The 21,187-nt window shown below is 42.6% G+C and overlaps 1 protein-coding gene across 3 annotated transcripts in view; it reads left to right on the forward strand.

Annotated features, from left to right (window-relative positions):
* The window catches only part of LTBP3 (latent transforming growth factor beta binding protein 3), an 82,185-nt gene that overhangs the window by 56,179 nt on the left and 4,819 nt on the right, over positions 1-21,187 (forward strand). For 2 of the 3 annotated variants that reach the window (XM_060758325.2, XM_060758326.2), the window contains exons 21-25: positions 3,937-4,020; positions 7,465-7,593; positions 7,692-7,829; positions 7,923-8,063; positions 18,530-18,691. In XM_060758325.2, the coding sequence (XP_060614308.2) occupies positions 3,937-4,020; positions 7,465-7,593; positions 7,692-7,829; positions 7,923-8,063; positions 18,530-18,691 (654 nt within the window). The remainder of the gene's footprint in view (positions 1-3,936; positions 4,021-7,464; positions 7,594-7,691; positions 7,830-7,922; positions 8,064-18,529; positions 18,692-21,187) is intronic. The other variant, XM_060758327.2, reaches the window with a different exon arrangement.

Genomic DNA, 21,187 nt, shown 5'->3' on the forward strand with positions numbered 1-21,187 from the left:
TGGAAGACCAGGTGTATGTTCTGTAAGCATTGCAATGCCCTCCAAGACAATTGTATGGTCAACTTTCTGGCAAAAGCATACCATAGGACTATCTGGAAGACCTAGTGTGTCTTCTTTAAGCATTGCAATGTCTTCCAAGGCAATTGCATGGTCAACTTTCCAGCAAAAACATACCATAGGGCCATCTGGAAGACCTAGTGTGTCTTCTCTAAACATTGCAATGTCCTCCAAGACAATTGTATGGTCAACTTTCTGGCAAAAGCATAACAATTGACCATCTGGAAGACTTAGTGTGTCTCCTTTATGCATTGCAATATCCCCCAAGGCCATTGCACAGTCAACTTTCTGGTAAAAGCATACCATAGAACTATCTGGAAGACCTAGTGTGTCTTCTCCAAAATATCAATGCCCTTCAAGACAATTGCATGGTCAACTTTCTGGCAAAAGCATAACAATTGACCATCTGGAAGACTTAGTGTGTCTCCTTTATGCATTGCAATATCCCCCAAGGCCATTGCACAGTCAACTTTCTGGTAAAAGCATACCATAGAACTATCTGGAAGACCTAGTGTGTCTTCTCCAAAATATCAATGCCCTTCAAGACAATTGCATGGTCAACTTTTCAGCAAAAGCATACCATAGGACTATCTGGAAGACCTAGTGTATCTTCTCTAAGCATTGCAATGTCCTCCAAGGCAATAGTGCAGTCAACTTTCTGGCAAAAGCATACCATAGGACTATCTGGAAGACCTAATGTGTCTTCTCCAAGATATCAATGTCCTTCAAGACAATTGCATGGTCAACTTTTCAGCAAAAGCATACCATAGGACCATCCTGAAGACCTAGTATGTCTTCTCTAAGCATTGCAGTGTCCTCCAAGGCAATTGTATGGTCAACTCTCCAAGGAAAGTATACCAATCAACCATCTGGAAGACCTAGTGTGTCTTCTTTAGGCATTGCAATGTCCTCCAAGGCCATTTACATGGTCAACTTTCTGGCAAAAACATAGCATAGCATAGGACCATCAGTAAGACCTAGTGTGTCTTCTCTAAACAGTGCCATGTCCTCCAAGGCCATTGCATGGTCAACTTTCCAGCAAAAACATACCATAGGACTATCTGGAAGACCTAGTGTGTCTTCTCTAAACATTGCAATGTCCTCCAAGGCCATTTACATGGTCAACTTTCTGGCAAAAACATACCATAGGACCATCAGGAAGACCTAGTTTGTCTTCTCTAAACATTGCAATGTCCTCCAAGGCCATTGCATGGTCAACTTTCCAAGGAAAGTATACCAATCAACCATCTGGAAGACCTAGTGTGTCTTCTCCACGGTATCAATGTCCTTCAAGACAATTGCATGGTCAACTTTCTGGCAAAAGTATATAATGGGATCATCTGGAAGACCTAGTCTGTTTTCTCTAAGCATAGCAATGTCCTTCAGGCAATTACATGGTCAATTTTCTGGCAAAAGCATACCATAGGACTATCTGGAAGACCTACTGTGTCTTCTCTAAGCATTGCAATGTCCTCCAAGGCAATTGCATGGTCAACTTCCCAGCAAAAGCATACAATGGGACCATCTGGAAGATCTACTGTGTTTTCTCTAAGCATTGCAGTGTCCTCCAAGACACTTGTATGGTCAACTTTCTGGCAAAAGCATATCATAGGACCATCTGGAAGACCTAGTGTGTCTTCTCTAAGCATTGCAATGTTCTCCAAGGCAATTCCTTGGTCAACTTTCCAGCAAAAGCATATAAAAGGACCACCTGGAAGACCTAGTGTGTCTTCTCTAAGCATTGCAATGTCCTCCAAAGCAATTGTATGGTCAACTTTCCAACAAAAGCATACCATAGGACCACCTGGAAGACCTACTGTGTCTTCTCTAAGCATTGCAATGTCCTTCAAGACAAACGTATGGTCAACTTTCCGGCAAAAGCATACCATAGGACCATCTGGAAGACCTACTGTTTCTTCTCTAAGCATTGCAATGTCCTCCAAAGCAATTGTATGGTCAACTTTCCAACAAAAGCATACCATAGGACCATCTGGAAGACCTAGTGTGTCTTCTCTAAGCATTGCAATGTCCTCCAAGGCAATTGCATGGTCAACTTTCCAGCAAAAAGTATATAACTGGGCCATCTGGAAGACCTGATGTGTCTTCTCTAAGCATTGCAATGGCCTTCAAGACAATTGCATGGTCAACTTTCTGGCAAAAGTATATAATGAGATCATCTGGAAGACCTAGTCTGTTTTCTCTAAGCATAACAATGTCCTTCAGGCAATTACATGGTCAATTTTCTGGCAAAAGCATACCATAGGACTATCTGGAAGACCTACTGTGTCTTCTCTAAGCATTGCAATGTCCTCCAAGGCAATTGCATGGTCAACTTCCCAGCAAAAGCATACAATGGGACCATCTGGAAGATCTACTGTGTTTTCTCTAAGCATTGCAGTGTCCTCCAAGACACTTGTATGGTCAACTTTCTGGCAAAAGCATATCATAGGACCATCTGGAAGACCTAGTGTGTCTTCTCTAAGCATTGCAATGTTCTCCAAGGCAATTCCTTGGTCAACTTTCCAGCAAAAGCATATAAAAGGACCACCTGGAAGACCTAGTGTGTCTTCTCTAAGCATTGCAATGTCCTCCAAAGCAATTGTATGGTCAACTTTCCAACAAAAGCATACCATAGGACCACCTGGAAGACCTACTGTGTCTTCTCTAAGCATTGCAATGTCCTTCAAGACAAACGTATGGTCAACTTTCCGGCAAAAGCATACCATAGGATCATCTGGAAGACCTACTGTGTCTTCTCTAAGCATTGCAATGTCCTCCAAAGCAATTGTATGGTCAACTTTCCGGCAAAAGCATACCATAGGACCATCTGGAAGACCTAGTGTGTCTTCTCTAAGCATTGCAATGTCCTCCAAGGCAATTGCATGGTCAACTTTCCAGCAAAAAGTATATAATTGGGCCATCTGGAAGACCTGATGTGTCTTCTCTAAGCATTGCAATGGCCTCCAAGGCAATTGCATGGTCAACTTTCCGGCAAAAGCATACCATAGGGCCATCTGGAAGACCTGATGTGTCTTCTCTAAGCATTGCAATGGCCTCCAAGACAATTGTATGGTCAACTTTCCGGCAAAAGCATACCATAGGGCCATCTGGAAGACCTGATGTGTCTTCTCTAAGCATTGCAATGGCCTCCAAGGCAATTGCATGGTCAACTTTCCGGCAAAAGCATACCATAGGGCCATCTGGAAGACCTGATGTGTCTTCTCTAAGCATTGCAATGGCCTCCAAGACAATTGTATGGTCAACTTTCCGGCAAAAGCATACCATAGGGCCATCTGGAAGACCTGATGTGTCTTCTCTAAGCATTGCAATGGCCTCCAAGGCAATTGCATGGTCAACTTTCCGGCAAAAGCATACCATAGGGCCATCTGGAAGACCTGATGTGTCTTCTCTAAGCATTGCAATGGCCTCCAAGACAATTGTATGGTCAACTTTCCGGCAAAAGCATACCATAGGGCCATCTGGAAGACCTGATGTGTCTTCTCTAAGCATTGCAATGGCCTCCAAGGCAATTGCATGGTCAACTTTCCGGCAAAAGCATACCATAGGGCCATCTGGAAGACCTGATGTGTCTTCTCTAAGCATTGCAATGGCCTCCAAGACAATTGTATGGTCAACTTTCTGGCAAGAGCATACCATAGGACCATCTGGAAGACCTAGTACGTCTTCTCCAAGCATTGCAGTGTCCTACAGGCAATTGCAATGTCAACTTTCCAACAAAAGTGTATAATTGGGCCATTTGGAAGTGTATCTTCTCTAATGTGGTTAAACTCCTCCTATAAGAGATATTTTAGATATAGATATAGAAGTGTTCAATTGCTTACTTACCACTTCTTTCTCTCTGCCTCTCCTCTTTAATAGTTGAATTCACCACTCTCTGTCCGGACGGCAAAGGATTCATCTTGGACGATGCTATCCTCAATTACGGCATCCCGGCCCACCGCGGTGAGTTCCTTAGACCTTCCTTCCTTCCCTCCCTCCTTTCGTTCCTTCTCTCCTTCCTTCTGTCTCTCATTCCTTCCTTCTTTCACTTTTTATTTCCTTCCCTCTTTCCTTCTCTACCTTCCTTCCTTTCCTTCCTTCCCTCCCTCCCTCTTTTATTCCTTCTCTCCTTCCTTCCATCTCTCATTCCTTCCTTCTTTCACTTTTTATTTCCTTCTCTCTTTCCTTCTCTACCTTCCTTCCTTTCCTTCCTTTTCTCCTTCCCCCTTTCTGTGTATATGTGTTTTGTGTGTGTGTATATATGCATATATATGTGTGTATATTTGTGTATATATGCATATATATGTGTGTTTGTGTATATATGTGGTTTTGCGCATGCAGTAGGTCAGGGTGAGCTCCTACCGTCAGCTTCTATGGAGCCCCCGGTGGCACAGTTGGTTAACCGCTGAGCTGCTGAACTTGCTGACTGAAAGGTCCACAGGTTCGAATCCGGGGAGCGGGGTGAGTTCCCGCTGTTAGCCCCAGCTTCTGCCAACCTAGCAGTTTGAAAACATGTAAATATGAGTAGATCAATAGGTACCACTCCGGCGGGAAAGTAACAGCGCTCCAAGCAGTCATGCCAGTCACATGACCTTGAATACTGCTCTGGCGTGAAGGTAACGGCGGTCCATTGTGTCATGCCAGCCACGTGACCTTAGAGGTGTCTACGTTCAACGCCGGCTCTTCGGCTTAGAAATAGAGATGAGCACCACCTCCAGAGCCAGAAATGAAAGGAGAAGCCTTTGCCTTTGCCTTTGTCTGTGTATTTGTATCTCATTGTAAAAAGGCATTGAATACTTCTCTAGCGTGAAGGTAACGGCGGTCCATTGAGTCATGCCGGCCACATGACCTTAGAGGTGTCTACGAAGAACGCCGGCTCTGGAAATTTCCAGAGCTGGAAATGAAAGGAGAAGCCTTTGCCTTTGTCTGTGTAGCATTGAATAATGCTCTGGCGTGAAGGTAACGGCGGTCCTTTGAGTCATGCCAGCCACATGACCTTGGAGGTGTCTATGGACAACGCCGGCTCTTCGGCTTAGAAATGGAGATGAGCTGGAAATGAAAGGAGAAGCCTTTGCCTTTGTCTGTGTAGTATTGAATACTGCTCTGGCGTGAAGGTAACGGCGGTCCATTGTGTCATGCCAGCCACGTGACCTTAGAGGTGTCTACGGACAATGCCGGCTCTTCGGCTTAGAAATGGAGATGAGCCGGAAATGAAAGGAGAAGCCTTTGCCTTTGTCTGTGTATTTGTGTCTCATTGTAAAAAGGCATTGAATACTGCTCTGGCATGAAGGTAACAGCGGTCCTTTGAGTCATGCCAGCCACATGACCTGGGAGGTGTCTATGGACAACGCCGGCTCTTCGGCTTAGAAATGGAGATGAGCACTGCCTCCAGAGCCGGAAATGAAAGGAGAAGCCTTTAACTTTGTCTGTGTATTTGTGTCTCATTGTAAAAAGGCATTGAATACTTCTCTGGCGTGAAGGTAACGGTGGTCCATTGAGTCATGCCGGCCACATGACCTTAGAGGTGTCTACGAACAATGGCGGCTCTGGAAATTTCCAGAACTGGAAATGAAAGGAGAAGCCTTTGCCTTTGTCTGTGTAGCATTGAATACTGCTCTGGCGTGAAGGTAACAGCGGTCCATTGAGTCATGCCGGCCACATGACCTTGGAGGTGTCTACGGACAATGCTGGCTCTTCGGCTTAGAAATAGAGATGAGCACCGCCTCCAGAGGCAGAAATGAAATGAGAAACCTTTGCCTTTGTCTGTGTATTTCTGTCTCATTGGAAAAAGGCATTGAATACTGCTCTGGCGTGAAGGTAACGGCGGTCCATTGAGTCATGTCGGCGACATGACCTTAGAGGTGTCTATGGACAACGCCAGCTCTTCAGCTTAGAAATGGAGATGAGCCGGAAATGAAAGGAGAAGCCTTTGCCTTTGTCTGTGTAGCATTGAATACTGCTCTGGCGTGAAGGTAACGGCAGTCCATTGAGTCATGCCGGCCAAATGACCTTGGAGGTGTCTACGAACGCCGGCTCTGGAAATTTCCAGAGCTGGAAATGAAAGGAGAAGCCTTTGCCTTTGTCTGTGTAGCATTGAATACTGCTCTGGCGTGAAGGTAACGGCGGTCCATTGTGTCATGCCAACCACGTGACCTTAGAGGTGTCTACGGACAATGCCGGCTCTTCGGCTTAGAAATGGAGATGAGCTGGAAATGAAAGGAGAAGCCTTTGCCTTTGTCTGTGTATTTGTGTCTCATTGTAAAAAGGTCAATGTATTTCATTGTTAAAAGGCATTGAATACTGCTCTGGCGTGAAGGTAACGGCAGTCCATTGAGTCATGCTGGCCCCATGATGTTAGAGGTGTCTACGGACAACGTCGGCACTTCGGCTCAGAAATGGAGATGAGCACCACCTCCAGAGCTGGAAATGAAAGGAGAAGCCTTTAACTTTGTCTGTATAGCATTGAATACTGCTCTGGTGTGAAGGTAACGGCGGTCCATTGAGTCATGCCAGCCACATGACCTTGGAGGTGTCTACGGACAACGCCGGCTCTTTGGCTTAGAAATGGAGATGAGCACCGCCTCCAGAGCCGGAAATGAAAGGAGAAGCCTTTGCCTTTGTCTGTGTCGCATTGAATACTGCTCTGGCGTGAAGGTAACAGCGGTCCATTGAGTCATGCCGGCCACATGACCTTGGAGGTGTCTACGGACAATGCCAGCTCTTCGGCTTAGAAATAGAGATGAGCACCGCCTCCAGAGGCAGAAATCAAATGAGAAGCCTTTGCCTTTGTGTATTTGTGTCTCATTGGAAAAAGGCATTGAATACTGCTCTGGCGTGAAGGTAACGGCAGTCCATTGAGTCATGCTGGCCACATGACCTTAGAGGTGTCTACGAACAACGCCGGCTCTGGGAATTTCCAGAACTGGAAATGAAAGGAGAAGCCTTTGCCTTTGTCTGTGTAGCATTGAATACTGCTCTGGCGTGAAGGTAACGGCGGTCCATTGAGTCATGCCAGTCACATGACCTTGGAGATGTCTACGGACAACGTCGGCTCTTCGACTTAGAAATGGAAATGAGCACCACTCCCAGAGCCGGAAATGAAAGGAGAAGCCTTTGCCTTTGTCTGTGTAGCATTGAATACTGCTCTGGCGTGAAGGTAACGGCAGTCCATTGAGTCATGCTGGCCACATGACCTTGGAGGTGTCTACGGACAACGCCGGCTCTTCGGCTTAGAAATGGAGATGAGCCGGAAATGAAAGGAGAAGCCTTTGCCTTTGTCTGTGTATTTGTGTCTCATTGGAAAAAGGCATTAAACACCCCCAGAGTCGGACTCAACTGGACCTAATGTCGAGGGAAACCTTTGCCTAACCCCTTCTATTGTGTTTGTTTGTTTGTTTTTGTTTACAGACATCGACGAATGCGCCCTGTTTGGGCCCGAGATCTGCAAGGAAGGGAAATGCGTCAACACCCAGCCTGGCTACGAATGTTACTGCAAGCAAGGGTTCTACTACGATCAAAACCTCTTGGAGTGTGTTGGTAGGGCAGAGGGATCTTTTGTATGGCAACGGTTAGGGTCTTGGGCTCTTGGGGGTTCGGGGACCCACTGCATCCAAACTCAACTTCTTCCTTCCCAGATGTTGACGAGTGCCTGGACCTGTCGAACTGCATGAACGGGACTTGCGATAATACCCGGGGTAGTTTCCGATGCAACTGCCCTGCCTCCACCATCTATGATCCAGTTCGCAAAAAGTGTGTGGCAACTAGTGAAATTGGTGAGTTTTTTCCCCCATAGTGGAATTTGTTTCTCTGCCACGTCATCAAGGGGGTTACATTTCGGGTTTCTGTCCCACTCTTGACCCCCGCAGACGTGGACGAGTGCCAGGATCCCAGGATCTGCAAACTGGGGCGCTGCACCAACACCGTGGGGTCCTTCACTTGCGAATGCCACCCTCCTTTGACCCTGGACCCCAGTGGCAAGGAGTGCCAGCTTCCGGAGATGCAAGCGGGTACGGCTTTGTGGAGTTTGTGGGATTTATCATTGTTGAGATTGATTTCACAATTCAGCAGCAGATCAGTTGCACAACTTCAGCGCTTTCCAGTAGCTTCTTCCTGCACAGTATTTTTATTTCCTTCTCTCTTTCCTTCTCTAACTTCCTTCCTTCCCTTCCTTCCCTCCCTCCCTCTTTCGTTCCTTCTCTCCTTCCTTCCATCTCTCATTCCTTCCTTCTTTCACTTTTTATTTCCTTCTCTCTTTCCTTCTCTACCTTCCTTCCTTCCCTTCCTTCCCTCCCTCTTTCATTCCTTCCATCTCTCATTCCTTCCTTCTTTCACTTTTTATTTCCTTCCCTCTTTCCTTCTCTAACTTCCTTCCTTTCCTTCCTTCCCTCCCTCCCTCTTTTATTCCTTCTCTCCTTCCTTCCATCTCTCATTCCTTCCTTTTTTCACTTTTTATTTCCTTCTCTCTTTCCTTCTCTACCTTCCTTCCTTCCCTTCCTTCCCTCCCTCCCTCTTTCATTCCTTCCATCTCTCATTCCTTCCTTCTTTCACTTTTTATTTCCTTCCCTCTTTCCTTCTCTAACTTCCTTCCTTTCCTTCCTTCCCTCCCTCCCTCTTTTATTCCTTCTCTCCTTCCTTCCATCTCTCATTCCTTCCTTCTTTCACTTTTTATTTCCTTCTCTCTTTCCTTCTCTACCTTCCTTCCTTCCCTTCCTTCCCTCCCTCCCTCTTTCATTCCTTCCATCTCTCATTCCTTCCTTCTTTCACTTTTTATTTCCTTCCCTCTTTCCTTCTCTAACTTCCTTCCTTTCCTTCCTTCCCTCCCTCCCTCTTTCGTTCCTTCTCTCCTTCCTTCCATCTCTCATTCCTTCCTTCTTTCACTTTTTATTTCCTTCCCTCTTTCCTTCTCTACCTTCCTTCCTTTCCTTCCTTCCCTCCCTCCCTCTTTTATTCCTTCTCTCCTTCCTTCCATCTCTCATTCCTTCCTTCTTTCACTTTTTATTTCCTTCCCTCTTTCCTTCTCTACCTTCCTTTCCTTCCTTCCCTCCCTCCCTCTTTCGTTCCTTCTCTCCTGCCTTCCATCTCTCATTCCTTCCTTCTTTCACTTTTTATTTCCTTCCCTCTTTCCTTCTCTACCTTCCTTCCTTTCCTTCCTTCCCTCCCTCCCTCTTTCGTTCCTTCTCTCCTTCCTTCCATCTCTCATTCCTTCCTTTTTTCACTTTTTATTTCCTTCTCTCTTTCCTTCTCTACCTTCCTTCCTTTCCTTCCTTCCCTCCCTCCCTCTTTTATTCCTTCTCTCCTTCCTTCCATCTCTCATTCCTTCCTTCTTTCACTTTTTATTTCCTTCCCTCTTTCCTTCTCTACCTTCCTTCCTTTCCTTCCTTCCCTCCCTCCCTCTTTTATTCCTTCTCTCCTTCCTTCCATCTCTCATTCCTTCCTTTTTTCACTTTTTATTTCCTTCTCTCTTTCCTTCTCTACCTTCCTTCCTTCCCTTCCTTCCCTCCCTCCCTCTTTCATTCCTTCCATCTCTCATTCCTTCCTTCTTTCACTTTTTATTTCCTTCCCTCTTTCCTTCTCTAACTTCCTTCCTTTCCTTCCTTCCCTCCCTCCCTCTTTTATTCCTTCTCTCCTTCCTTCCATCTCTCATTCCTTCCTTCTTTCACTTTTTATTTCCTTCTCTCTTTCCTTCTCTACCTTCCTTCCTTCCCTTCCTTCCCTCCCTCCCTCTTTCATTCCTTCCATCTCTCATTCCTTCCTTCTTTCACTTTTTATTTCCTTCCCTCTTTCCTTCTCTAACTTCCTTCCTTTCCTTCCTTCCCTCCCTCCCTCTTTCGTTCCTTCTCTCCTTCCTTCCATCTCTCATTCCTTCCTTCTTTCACTTTTTATTTCCTTCCCTCTTTCCTTCTCTACCTTCCTTCCTTTCCTTCCTTCCCTCCCTCCCTCTTTTATTCCTTCTCTCCTTCCTTCCATCTCTCATTCCTTCCTTCTTTCACTTTTTATTTCCTTCCCTCTTTCCTTCTCTACCTTCCTTTCCTTCCTTCCCTCCCTCCCTCTTTCGTTCCTTCTCTCCTGCCTTCCATCTCTCATTCCTTCCTTCTTTCACTTTTTATTTCCTTCCCTCTTTCCTTCTCTACCTTCCTTCCTTTCCTTCCTTCCCTCCCTCCCTCTTTCGTTCCTTCTCTCCTTCCTTCCATCTCTCATTCCTTCCTTTTTTCACTTTTTATTTCCTTCTCTCTTTCCTTCTCTACCTTCCTTCCTTTCCTTCCTTCCCTCCCTCCCTCTTTTATTCCTTCTCTCCTTCCTTCCATCTCTCATTCCTTCCTTCTTTCACTTTTTATTTCCTTCCCTCTTTCCTTCTCTACCTTCCTTCCTTTCCTTCCTTCCCTCCCTCCCTCTTTTATTCCTTCTCTCCTTCCTTCCATCTCTCATTCCTTCCTTTTTTCACTTTTTATTTCCTTCTCTCTTTCCTTCTCTACCTTCCTTCCTTTCCTTCCTTCCCTCCCTCCCTCTTTTATTCCTTCTCTCCTTCCTTCCATCTCTCATTCCTTCCTTTTTTCACTTTTTATTTCCTTCTCTCTTTCCTTCTCTACCTTCCTTCCTTTCCTTCCTTCCCTCCCTCCCTCTTTCGTTCCTTCTCTCCTTCCTTCCATCTCTCATTCCTTCCTTCTTTCACTTTTTATTTCCTTCCCTCTTTCCTTCTCTACCTTCCTTCCTTTCCTTCCTTCCCTCCCTCCCTCTTTCGTTCCTTCTCTCCTTCCTTCCATCTCTCACTCCTTCCTTCTTTCACTTTTTATTTCCTTCCCTCTTTCCTTCTCTACCTTCCTTCCTTCCCTTCCTTCCCTCCCTCCCTCTTTCGTTCCTTCTCTCCTTCCTTCCATCTCTCATTCCTTCCTTCTTTCACTTTTTATTTCCTTCCCTCTTTCCTTCTCTACCTTCCTTCCTTCCCTTCCTTTCCTTCCTTCCCTCCCTCCCTCTTTTATTCCTTCTCTCCTTCCTTCCATCTCTCATTCCTTCCTTCTTTCACTTTTTATTTCCTTCTCTCTTTCCTTCTCTACCTTCCTTCCTTTCCTTCCTTCCCTCCCTCCCTCTTTCGTTCCTTCTCTCCTTCCTTCCATCTCTCATTCCTTCCTTCTTTCACTTTTTATTTCCTTCTCTCTTTCCTTCTCTACCTTCCTTCCTTTTCTTCCTTCCCTCCCTCCCTCTTTTGTTCCTTCTCTCCTTCCTTCCATCTCTCATTCCTTCCTTTTTTCACTTTTTATTTCCTTCTCTCTTTCCTTCTCTACCTTCCTTCCTTTCCTTCCTTCCCTCCCTCCCTCTTTTATTCCTTCTCTCCTTCCTTCCATCTCTCATTCCTTCCTTTTTTCACTTTTTATTTCCTTCTCTCTTTCCTTCTCTACCTTCCTTCCTTTCCTTCCTTCCCTCCCTCCCTCTTTCGTTCCTTCTCTCCTTCCTTCCATCTCTCATTCCTTCCTTCTTTCACTTTTTATTTCCTTCCCTCTTTCCTTCTCTACCTTCCTTCCTTTCCTTCCTTCCCTCCCTCCCTCTTTTATTCCTTCTCTCCTTCCTTCCATCTCTCATTCCTTCCTTCTTTCACTTTTTATTTCCTTCCCTCTTTCCTTCTCTACCTTCCTTCCTTTCCTTCCTTCCCTCCCTCCCTCTTTCGTTCCTTCTCTCCTTCCTTCCATCTCTCATTCCTTCCTTTTTTCACTTTTTATTTCCTTCTCTCTTTCCTTCTCTACCTTCCTTCCTTTCCTTCCTTCCCTCCCTCCCTCTTTCGTTCCTTCTCTCCTTCCTTCCATCTCTCATTCCTTCCTTCTTTCACTTTTTATTTCCTTCCCTCTTTCCTTCTCTACCTTCCTTCCTTTCCTTCCTTCCCTCCCTCCCTCTTTTATTCCTTCTCTCCTTCCTTCCATCTCTCATTCCTTCCTTCTTTCACTTTTTATTTCCTTCCCTCTTTCCTTCTCTACCTTCCTTCCTTTCCTTCCTTCCCTCCCTCCCTCTTTCGTTCCTTCTCTCCTTCCTTCCATCTCTCATTCCTTCCTTTTTTCACTTTTTATTTCCTTCTCTCTTTCCTTCTCTACCTTCCTTCCTTTCCTTCCTTCCCTCCCTCCCTCTTTCGTTCCTTCTCTCCTTCCTTCCATCTCTCATTCCTTCCTTCTTTCACTTTTTATTTCCTTCCCTCTTTCCTTCTCTACCTTCCTTCCTTTCCTTCCTTTTCTCCTTCCCCCTTTCTGTGTATATGTGTTTTGTGTGTGTGTATATATGCATATATATGTGTGTATATTTGTGTATATGTGTATATATGTGTGTTTGTGTATATACGTGGCTTTGTGCATGCAGCAGGTCAGGGTGAGCTCCTGCCGTCAGCTTCTATGGAGCCCCCGGTGGTTAACTGCTGAGCTGCTGAACTTGCTGACTGAAAGGTCACAGGTTCGAATCCGGGGAGCGGGGTGAGTTCCCGCTGTTAGCCCCAGCTTCTGCCAACCTAGCAGTTTGAAAACATGTCAATGTGAGTAGATCAATAGGTACCGCTACGGCGGGAAGGTAACAGCGCTCCACAACTGCTCCCACAAATTGCAGTCACTCTGGAACTCTTTTACAGACACTTGAGCACATGCCCGGCTATTGTCAGTTTTACCATTGTCCCCCCCCTTCCCCCCCCCCCCCCCGCCAATCTAGATGACACTACAAACTTACCACAGCACACGGTTATATCTTGTCTTAGCAGACAGGTTCTTTTAATCAATTACATAGAGCCTTTGACGAACAGCATCACAGCACAAGGAGAGAGAATACACTGTACACGACTTCCTTATATACAACTAGCTTTACCCGCCACACGTTGCTGTGGCCAACCTTCTCTCCCTCTTTCTCTCCTTCTTTCACTCCTTCCTTCATTTCCTTTTCTTCTTTCCTTTCTTCCTTCTCTACCTGTTTACTTCCTTCCTTAGCTTTTTGCTCCCATCCTTCCTTCTCTTTATTTCTTTCCTTCCCTCTTTCTCTCCTTCTTTCTCTTCTTCCTTTACTCCGTCTTTCCTCCCTTCCCTTTTTTTTCTTTCCTTCTCTCCTCCTTCCTTCTCTTCCTCTTTCCTTCCTCCTCCCTTTTTTTCTTCCTCTTTCCTTTCTTCCCTCTCTATCTCTTTCCTTCCTTCCTTCGCTCTTGACTTCCAGTCTTCCTTTTCTTTCTTTCTTTTCTTCCCTCCCTTTCTCTTTTTCCTTCGCTTTTTTCCTCTCTTCCCCTTCCCAAATTCCCCTTCCTTCCTTCCTTCCTTCCTTCCCTCCTTCCTTCCTTCCTTCCTTCCTTTTGACACCTTCCCTTCCCCTTCCCTTTCTTCCTTTTTCTATCTTTCTTTCCTTTCCTCCTTCCTTCCTTTCTCCCTTCTTTCCCATCCTCCTTCTCTCTCTGTATTCTTTCTTTCCTACCTTTCTTCTTTCATATACCTTCTCAACTTCCCTCCCTCCGTCCCTTCCTTCCTTTCTTTCCTTCCTTCCTTTCTCCGTTCGCGCAGCATCCTGGCCCCCAGCGAGCAGGCCGCATTCTAGAACTACAGTTCCCAGAGTGCATTGCGTGTGTACTTCCTCCCCTGGGCACTGCACATGCTCAGTTGGTTTTTGTAATTGTGAGTTTGTTGAAATGTTGTTTGGAATTTTGATGAGTGTTGTGCATACCTTGTGGGTTGAGGTATGTGCACGGCAAGTTTGGTGAGTTTTCGTCGGGGGGTATTTGCATTTTGCTGTCCCGTTGAACACCCTTTCCATTTTTATATATATAGATTCATTTACACATAGCAATCACTGATTGGTTCCCAACTCATTGACTTAACTCAAACCCAGGATTGCACCATTCACAATCACCTGGACTAGGCCAGAACACATTCCCCAAATGAAGTTCTATATACAGTTAATGCATGACTCCGCATTTCCAATAGAAGCCCATTAGCAGTGCATGACTCGGCTATATTACATTACAATACATTGTAAAACCTGACAATCATGTTATTACGGAGGAAGAGCATCCATTTCGCCAGCAATCAGAGCATAGTTGTGTTGTTATTGTTGTTGTTATTATTTGAAACACAACAAGATGAGTTTAAGTGCAGGCCAAGGTCTTTAGGCACTGCAACCAGTGAGCCGATCACCACTGGGACCACCTTGACTGGCTTGTTCTAATATTTTCACAAACCCCGATGACATCTAGACATTTGATGATCCAGCAATGTGGAAGTGAGACAAGTGCATTATTATTATTATTATTATTATTATTATTATTATTATTACTATTTGAAACACAACAAGATGAGTTTAAGTGCAGGCCAAGGACTTTAGGCACTGCAACCAGTGAGCCAATCACCACTGGGACCACCTTGACTGGCTTGTTCTAATATTTTCACAAACCCCGATGACATCTAGACATTTGATGATCCAACAATGTGGAAGTGAGACAAATGCGTTATTATTATTATTATTATTATTATTATTATTATTATTATTTGAAACACAACCAGATGAGTTTAAGTGCAGGCCAAGGTCTTTAGGCACTGCACCCAGTGAGCCAATCACCACTGGGACCACCTTGACTGGCTTGTTCTAATATTTTCACAAACCCTGATGGCATCTAGACATTTGATGATCCAACAATGGGGAAGTCAGTCAAATGCTTTATTATTATTATTATTATTATTATTATTATTATTATTATTTGAAACACAACCAGATGAGTTTAAGTGCAGGCCAAGGACTTTAGACACTGCAACCAGTGAGCCAATCACCACTGGGACCACCTTGACTGGCTTGTTCTAATATTTTCACGAACCCCGATGACATCTAGACATTTGATGATCCAACAATGGGGAAGTCAGTCAAATGCCTTATTGTTGTTGTTGTTGTTTGAAACACAACAAGATGAGTTTAAGTGCAGGCCAAGGACTTTAGGCACTGCAACCAGTGAGCCAATCATCACTGGGACCACCTTGACTGGCTTGTTCTAATATTTTCACAAACCCTGATGGCATCTAGACATTTGATGATCCAACAATGTGGAAGTGAGTCAAATGCTTTATTATTATTATTATTATTATTATTATTATTATTATTATTTGAAACACAACCAGATGAGTTTAAGTGCAGGCCAAGGACTTTAGACACTGCAACCAGTGAGCCAATCACCACTGGGACCACCTTGATTGGCTTGTTCTAATATTTGCACAAACCCCGATGACATTTAGACATTTGATGATCCACGATCACCATTGGGACCACCTTGATTGGCTTGTGCTAATATTTTCACAAACCCCGATGACATCTAGACATTTGATGATCCAACAATGTGGAAGTGAGACAAATGCGTTATTATTATTATTATTATTATTATTTGAAACACAACAAGATGAGTTTAAGTGCAGGCCAAGGTCTTTAAGCACTGCACCCAGTGAGCCAATTACCACTGGGACCACCTTAACTGGCTTGTTCTAATATTTTCACAAACCCCGATGACATCTAGACATTTGATGATCCAACCATGTGGAAGTGAGTCAAATGCTTTATTATTATTATTATTATTATTATTATTATTATTATTTGAAACACAACAAGATGAGTTTAAGTGCAGGCCAAGGTCTTTAGGCACTGCACCCAGTGAGCCAATCACCACTGGGACTACCTTGACTGGCTGGTTCTAATATTTTCACAAACCCCGATGACATCTAGACATTTGATGATCCAACAATGTGGAAGTGAGTCAAATACTATTATTATTATTTGAAACACAACAAGATGAGTCCACAGCAGACACTCGGCTGGCTGTTGAATTGGATCACACGTCGGACACTTCCCAAGTGTCTAGGACTGTGTGATGTATCGGCGAATAATGCGTGCAGATCCCAGTAGAGTGGCCTTTTGCAGCTGGCAGACGGTAATTTTGTCAGCACCGATTGTATTTAAGTGTAGGCCAAGGTCTTTAGGCGCTGCACCCAATGTGCCGATCACCACTGGGATTTAGCACAGTAGGTTAACCAACGGCTGCAGCAAATCTTGTCAACCAAAAAGTTGACAGTTCGAAGCCTGGGTCAGGATGAGCTCCTGGCCTTTAGCCCAGCTTCAGCCTACCCGGCAGTTTCGAAAACAGCAATGTGAGTAAATAAATAGGTACCACTTAAGTGGGGAGGAACTTAAGACACCCATGAGAAAATGCCAGCAATTCAATCAAGGAGGAAGTTTATAATCTATATAAATAAAATGTAATGTTCATTTGTGGAATTAACATAACTCAAGAACCACTGGATGAATTGACACCAAATTGGACACAAGACACCTATCAGGCCAACAAGTGACCATCACTCGAAAAAACACTGAAAAACACAGCAGCAAAGACTTAAAAAGCCAAAAGATAAAAAAATACATTACAACCGAAAGTGTAGATAGTGACTTGACGCGGCAAGCTCGTCTTGATCTGAGGGTCAGGCGGAGTTCTCGTCTGGCCGGCAGACGAGAAGCCAGCTCGGTGAAAGGTCATCGCAATGCTTTTATGATGATGAGAGCCTAATGTTTTGATGTTAGAAAGGTATTTAGGCTTCTTGCAAACCCTGAGAAAGTGTCAGTTTAACGTAGCATACTAGCCTGAAAGCTTCATGGAATAACCTTAGCCTGGAAAGCAGTACGCTTTGGATTTCTTGCATTGTGATTCATGGGGCAATTGTTTCATTGCTTGTACCTGGGACTCTGGTTTGAACTTTGCCAATAGGATTGTGCCTCTTGTTTTTACCTGAAGATCTTTGGAACTATATTCTGGTTTTAACCTTAATCTTTGGAACTTTGGATTTTTTCTTCAATAAACTATAAAACTACAGCTCTTGTGTGGTGGTGTTTGGAAGCAAGGTGAAGCTTACTCTGAGTTGCAACAGTTATCGGTATACAGTAGGCTTGGGCGATCAAGAAAAAAATTGGTTCTAAACTCGTTTCGTTTCTAGGGTGCGCTAGCGTTTCGAAATTCTGAGGACTTCCGAAATTTAAGATTTCAAAATTTCGAAATTTCCGAAATTTCTTAAATTACGAATCGATTTGTTAATGGCGGATGTGATTGCGCAATATGCTAAAAAAACCTCCAAACGGGACAGGGGGAACTTCTGACGCTTTCCTCTCCCTCTGTTGTTGACTGTTGGTGTGATAAAACAAACAACAACTATATTATATTATATTATATTATATTATATTATATTATATTATATTATATTATAATATTATATTGTTGTATATTATATTATAATATTATCATATTATATTATTGCATATTATATTATTATATATTATATAATATTATTATTATAATATTATCATATTATATTATTGCATATTATATAATATTATTATATTATTATTATTATATTATATATTATAATAATAATATAATATAATAATTTATTATATTATATATATATATTATATAATATTATTATATTATTATATTATTGTATATTATATTATTATTATATATTATAATATAATATATTATATTATATTATATTATACTAACAACAACTATATTATATTATATTATTATTATTATATTATAATATTATATTGTTGTATATTAAATTATCATATTATCATATTATATTATTGCATATTATATTATTATATATTATATAATATTATTATAATATTATCATATTATATTATTGCATATTATATAATATTATTATTTTATTATTATATTATATATTATTATAATAATATAATATATATAATATAAAATATAATAAATTATATATATATATATATATAATATTATTGTTATATTATATATTATTATTATAATATAATATATATATTATATAATATAATAATTTATTATATTATATATATATTATATTATATTATTATATTATTGTATATTATATTATTATATATTATAATATAATATAATATAATATATTATACTATATTATATATATTATATTATATTATAATATATAATTATAATATAATATAATAATAATATAGTAATATAATATATAATATAATAATATAATATAATGTATATTATATTATATTATTATATTATATATTATATTACTATATTATTATTATTATATTATATTATAATTATATATTATAATATAATATATATAATATAGTGCATATATATATATATAAATATATAAATACATGTGTGTGTGTGTGTGTGTGTGTATATATACACACACACACACTTTCCCACGTAATCTCTCTGAACGACACAATCTGTTTTCATGCACCAGACATACGAAAATAATTACGAAATAATTACAAAAATTGGAAAAAATTGTTTCGATTCTTAATTACTCCTCACACTATTCCTGCATGGCTCGATATTGGATCGTAAGCTAATTTAAATACGAATCAATAACGAAATTAACGAACTGGATCGCCCAAGCCTAGTATACAGAGATACTCACAACCATAGTAAGACACTCGCCCTACCTTCTTTCTGACCTTGCAGACAGGGTGACCGACCGCCGCGACGTCTGCTGGCAGCTCCGGGGCGAAGACGGGATGTGCTCCTCACCATTCAACGGTCACCAGATGAGCTATGAGGAGTGTTGTTGCCGCTACGGCAAAGGATGGGGCAACCAGTGTCGGGCCTGCCCCCCACGAGGCCCAGGTAACCCCAAAATCGGAGTGGGAGGGATACGAAGAAGTAGAGAGGACACTCTGAACATGTGCAGAAAGTGAATCCATACCCAGGTTATAGTCTCCCACCGATTGCAATATCCCCTTCTCTGAGTTGTAGGTTTTTTTGGGCTATATGGCCATGTTCTAGAGGCATTCTCTCCTGACATTTCGCCTCCATCTATGGCAAGCATCCTCAGAGGTCGTGAGGTCTGTTGGAACTAGGAAAGTGGGTTTATATATCTGTGGAATGACCAGGGTGGGACAAAGAACTCTTGTCTGTTGGAGCAAGGTGGGAATGTTTCAACTGACCACCTTGATGAGCATTTGATGGCCTGGCAGTGCCTGGGGCAATCTTTTGTTGAGAGGTGATTAGATGTCCTTGATTGTTTCCTCTCTGTATTGTCGAAGGTTTTCATGGCTGGAATCACTAGGTTCTTGTGGGTTTTTTCGGGCTATAGGGCCATGTTCTAGAGGCATTCTCTCCTGACGTTTTGCCTGCACCTATGGCAAGCATCCTCAGAGGTAGTGAGGTCTGTTCGAAGTAGGAAAACGGGTTTATATATCTGTGGAATGACTGGGGTGGGGCAAAGAGTTCTTCTCTGCTGGAGCTAGGTGTGAATGTTTCAACTGACCACCTTCATTAGCATTTGAAGGCCTGGCTGAGCCTGGGAAAATCTCTTGTTGAGAGGTGTTAAGATGTGCCTGGTTGTTTCCTCTCTGCTGTTTTGCTGTTGTAATTGTAGAGTTTTTTAATACTGGTAGCCAGATTTAGTTCAATTTTCATGGTCTCTTCCTTACACAACAGCAAAACAGCAGAGAGGAAACAACCAGGCACATCTTAACACCTCACAACAAAAGATTTTCCCAGGCTCAGCCAGGCCTTCAAATGCTAATTAAGGTGGTCAGTTGAAACATTCACACCTAGCTCCAGCAGAGAAGAGCTCTTTGCCCCACCCCAGCCATTCCACAGATATATAAACCCATTGTCCTAATTCCAACAGACCTCACTACCTCTGAGGATGCTTGCCATAGATGCAGGCGAAACGTCAGGAGAGAATGCCTCTAGAACATTGCCCTATAGCCCGAAAAAAACCCACAAGAACCTAGTGATTCCAGCCATGAAAGCCTTCAACAATACATTGAACATCTCTACGGGGAGAAACTGTTCCAAGTCCTAATTCCAACAGACCTCACTACCTCTGAGGATGCTTGCCATAGATGCAGGCGAAACGTCAGGAGAGAATGCCTCTAGAACATGGCCATATAGCCCGAAAAAACCCACAAGAACCTAGTGATTCCAGCCATGAAAGCCTTCAACAATACATTGAACATCTCTACGGGGAGAAACTGTTCCAAGTCCTAATTCCAACAGACCTCACTACCTCTGAGGATGCTTGCCATAGATGCAGGCGAAACGTCAGGAGAGAATGCCTCTAGAACATGGCCCTATAGCCCAAAAAAACCCACAAGAACCTAGTGATTCCAGCCATGAAAGCCTTCAACAATACATTGAACATCTCTACGGGGAGAAACTGTTCCAAGTCCTAATTCCAACAGACCTCACTACCTCTGAGGATGCTTGCCATAGATGCAGGCGAAACGTCAGGAGAGAATGCCTCTAGAACATGGCCCTATAGCCCAAAAAAACCCACAAGAACCTAGTGATTCCAGCCATGAAAGCCTTCAACAATACATTGAACATCTCTACGGGGAGAAACTGTTCCAAGTCCTAATTCCAACAGACCTCACTACCTCTGAGGATGCTTGCCATAGATGCAGGCGAAACGTCAGGAGAGAATGCCTCTAGAACATGGCCATATAGCCCGAAAAAACCCCACAAGAACCTAGTGTTTCTGTTGTTTTACACGTGGACAATGTCAACAGAAAGGAGGAAACCATGAAAATGAACAAAATCTGGCTACCAGTATTAAAAAAAACTCTAAAATTACAACAGCAAAACAGCAGAGAGGAAACAATCAGGGACTTATAATCACCTCTCAACAAACGATTCTCCCAGGCACTAACAAGCCACGTCAAACAACTTCAAATGCAGGAATAAGAAAGGTTTAGCAACAGGTGATATCCAAACAATAATCCAAATTGTCTCAAAAGACATCCAGAGATGGCAAAGTCCAGGAACAGCCAGGATTGTGGACAGCATAAGTCCACAATCGTGAAGATATAACTAGTAATGCTTGAGTACATGAACAGGAACACAGAAAACTTCCAGGATATATTAAATCAAAAATCAAAGCTTGACTTGAAGCAGGAACAAGAGAACTCAGGCTTAGCTTCTCACCTTAACACAGTGTTGCCTGAACTGACTCTAAAGTAAACAGCTTGTTGTTTAATAGACACCCATGAAATCATTCCATTTCCTGTGAATGTCTTTCACAACGTCCCCACATCTCTCCAAACGATGCAATCTATTTTGGACTCTACACTTTTGTCGATCTTCGTAGCTGCAGATGGGTTCCCGTGGGAA

This window comes from Anolis sagrei, chromosome 12 (assembly GCF_037176765.1).
Source record: "Anolis sagrei isolate rAnoSag1 chromosome 12, rAnoSag1.mat, whole genome shotgun sequence".
Classification (NCBI taxonomy): domain Eukaryota; kingdom Metazoa; phylum Chordata; class Lepidosauria; order Squamata; family Dactyloidae; genus Anolis; species Anolis sagrei.